The following is a 1,775-nucleotide window of genomic DNA, read 5'->3' on the forward strand; positions in this document are numbered from 1 at the left end:
TTAGTGGCCTGAATGTGTAATGAGCTGGGGAGAGGGTGTTTAATATGGAAAGCTGCCCTGGCTGAATAATGTGGGGTTAATCTGGTCTCTGCAGCATACGAGGGAGAGGACGAAGCCTGGCAGAAGAACTGCATCGTTCACACCTCATCCTGGAGTCCCTGCTCAAAGACCTGCGGGCTGGGCATCTCCACCAGGATTTCCAACGACAATGACCAGTGCCGGCTCCTGAAGGAAAGCCGCCTGTGCAACATGCGGCCCTGCGAGGTCGATATAACCAAGCACATTAAGGTGGGGACTGTTTCTTCACGTGCCCCTTGAGCTTTGTCTGGACATGGGGTCAGCTTTTGTTTGATAGTGTTCAGGCCTCTGAGGGCTGCACTTCTGATCTTGGAGGCTGTTAGAGGGTACCTGTGGACTCACCGTGCAGCAGAGAGGTCAAAAATGTATGCTTCCTGTGCTTCCACATGCTGGCATGAAAACCTTCCCCTGAGAGCTTTAATTCCAGCCAAAAGGTCCTTGAAAGGAAAGGCAAGGCAAGTCCACTATACTCACTGCTGGTTCAGAGAGACCTGTGACTCGGTTAGTGGAAAAGTGATGGTGCACTACTGTCATGGCTATGAACTGCATTTTGCAAGTATCATACTTGCAGGTTCTGGCTTCGTATGTCTGAACGTGTAAATCTGTCACACCTTCTGACCAGGGCTGTAAAATTCTTCCTAATAGCTTCAAAATCCTTTAAATATTAGGAAGAGTGTTTGCATGTCCTACCTGTGTCAGCAATTAATAGTAACCTGTCTCTTTTTCTGTCCTTCTCTGATTTAGCCTGGAAAGAAGTGCTTGGCTGTCTACAGGGCCAATGAACCAATGAACTACACTATCTCAGGATGTGTGAGCAAAAGTCCATATAGACCCAAATATTGTGGTGTCTGCACAGACAACAGGTGCTGCACACCCTACAAGTCCAAGACTATTGAAGTGAGGTTTGAGTGCCCAGATGGAACTGAGTTTTCCTGGAAAATCATGTGGATCAACGCTTGTTTTTGCAACCTGAACTGCAAGAACCCCAATGACATCTTTGCTGACTTGGCTCATTACCATGATTACTCTGAGATCCCTAATTAAATTGGCTGAATGCTGGAATTGACCCATTGCTCTGATTTTACAGAGGTTTTAAAATAAAAGGAGAATCTTTCATCCGCTGCCAACACACAATTTGTTTTTTCCTGAGTTAGGATGTTAAATCTCCTTGTTTTGCCACACTGGTTTTGGAGAGGCCTTGAACAAGCAGGGTTTTCAACTCTAATAGACCTCCATCCATTAACAACAGCCAGAAATTCCACTATGCACAGATTCCAGGACTTAAATGACAGTCCTGTTGGTACTGCTATTTATTAGGCCAGCAGTTTAATTGCCCAAAGGAAAAAATAGTACACTAGTATGACAGGAAAAGTATGGCTGTCAGTAGCTTAGACATGAGCTTCAGACATTGTTACTGTAATTTCTTGAATAATGTGGTCTAAACTGGAAAATAAGCATTGGCCTATATATTTTATTTTCAACATTAGACTTCAGTCTTTGATGCTGGCGACCCTTGGGACTAGACTCAGGTCTCTGTGACACTGAGATCAGTCCTAGAAAGTCACCCTCTGTCATTCTCAGTCAGATCCCACCCCATGGTGAAATTAATGGGAAGAACCAAGGGTTTCTCTTGAAATCTCTGTTTAAGGAGTCCCTGTCTCACTGCACTAGGCTGGGTCAAAGATCCTCTGTGTCCT

The 1,775-nt window shown here is 45.1% G+C and overlaps 1 protein-coding gene across 1 annotated transcript in view; it reads left to right on the forward strand.

Annotated features, from left to right (window-relative positions):
* Positions 1–1,191, forward strand: part of WISP1 (WNT1 inducible signaling pathway protein 1) — a 36,400-nt gene extending 35,209 nt beyond the window's left edge. Inside the window, exons 4-5 of the mRNA XM_009323364.1 lie at positions 95–288; positions 823–1,191. Of these exons, the coding sequence (XP_009321639.1) occupies positions 95–288; positions 823–1,122 (494 nt within the window). The 3' untranslated portion in view covers positions 1,123–1,191. The remainder of the gene's footprint in view (positions 1–94; positions 289–822) is intronic.
* The last annotated feature ends 584 nt before the right edge of the window (positions 1,192–1,775 follow it).

Source organism: Pygoscelis adeliae, unplaced genomic scaffold, assembly GCF_000699105.1.
Source record: "Pygoscelis adeliae isolate BGI_AS28 unplaced genomic scaffold, ASM69910v1 Scaffold103, whole genome shotgun sequence".
Classification (NCBI taxonomy): domain Eukaryota; kingdom Metazoa; phylum Chordata; class Aves; order Sphenisciformes; family Spheniscidae; genus Pygoscelis; species Pygoscelis adeliae.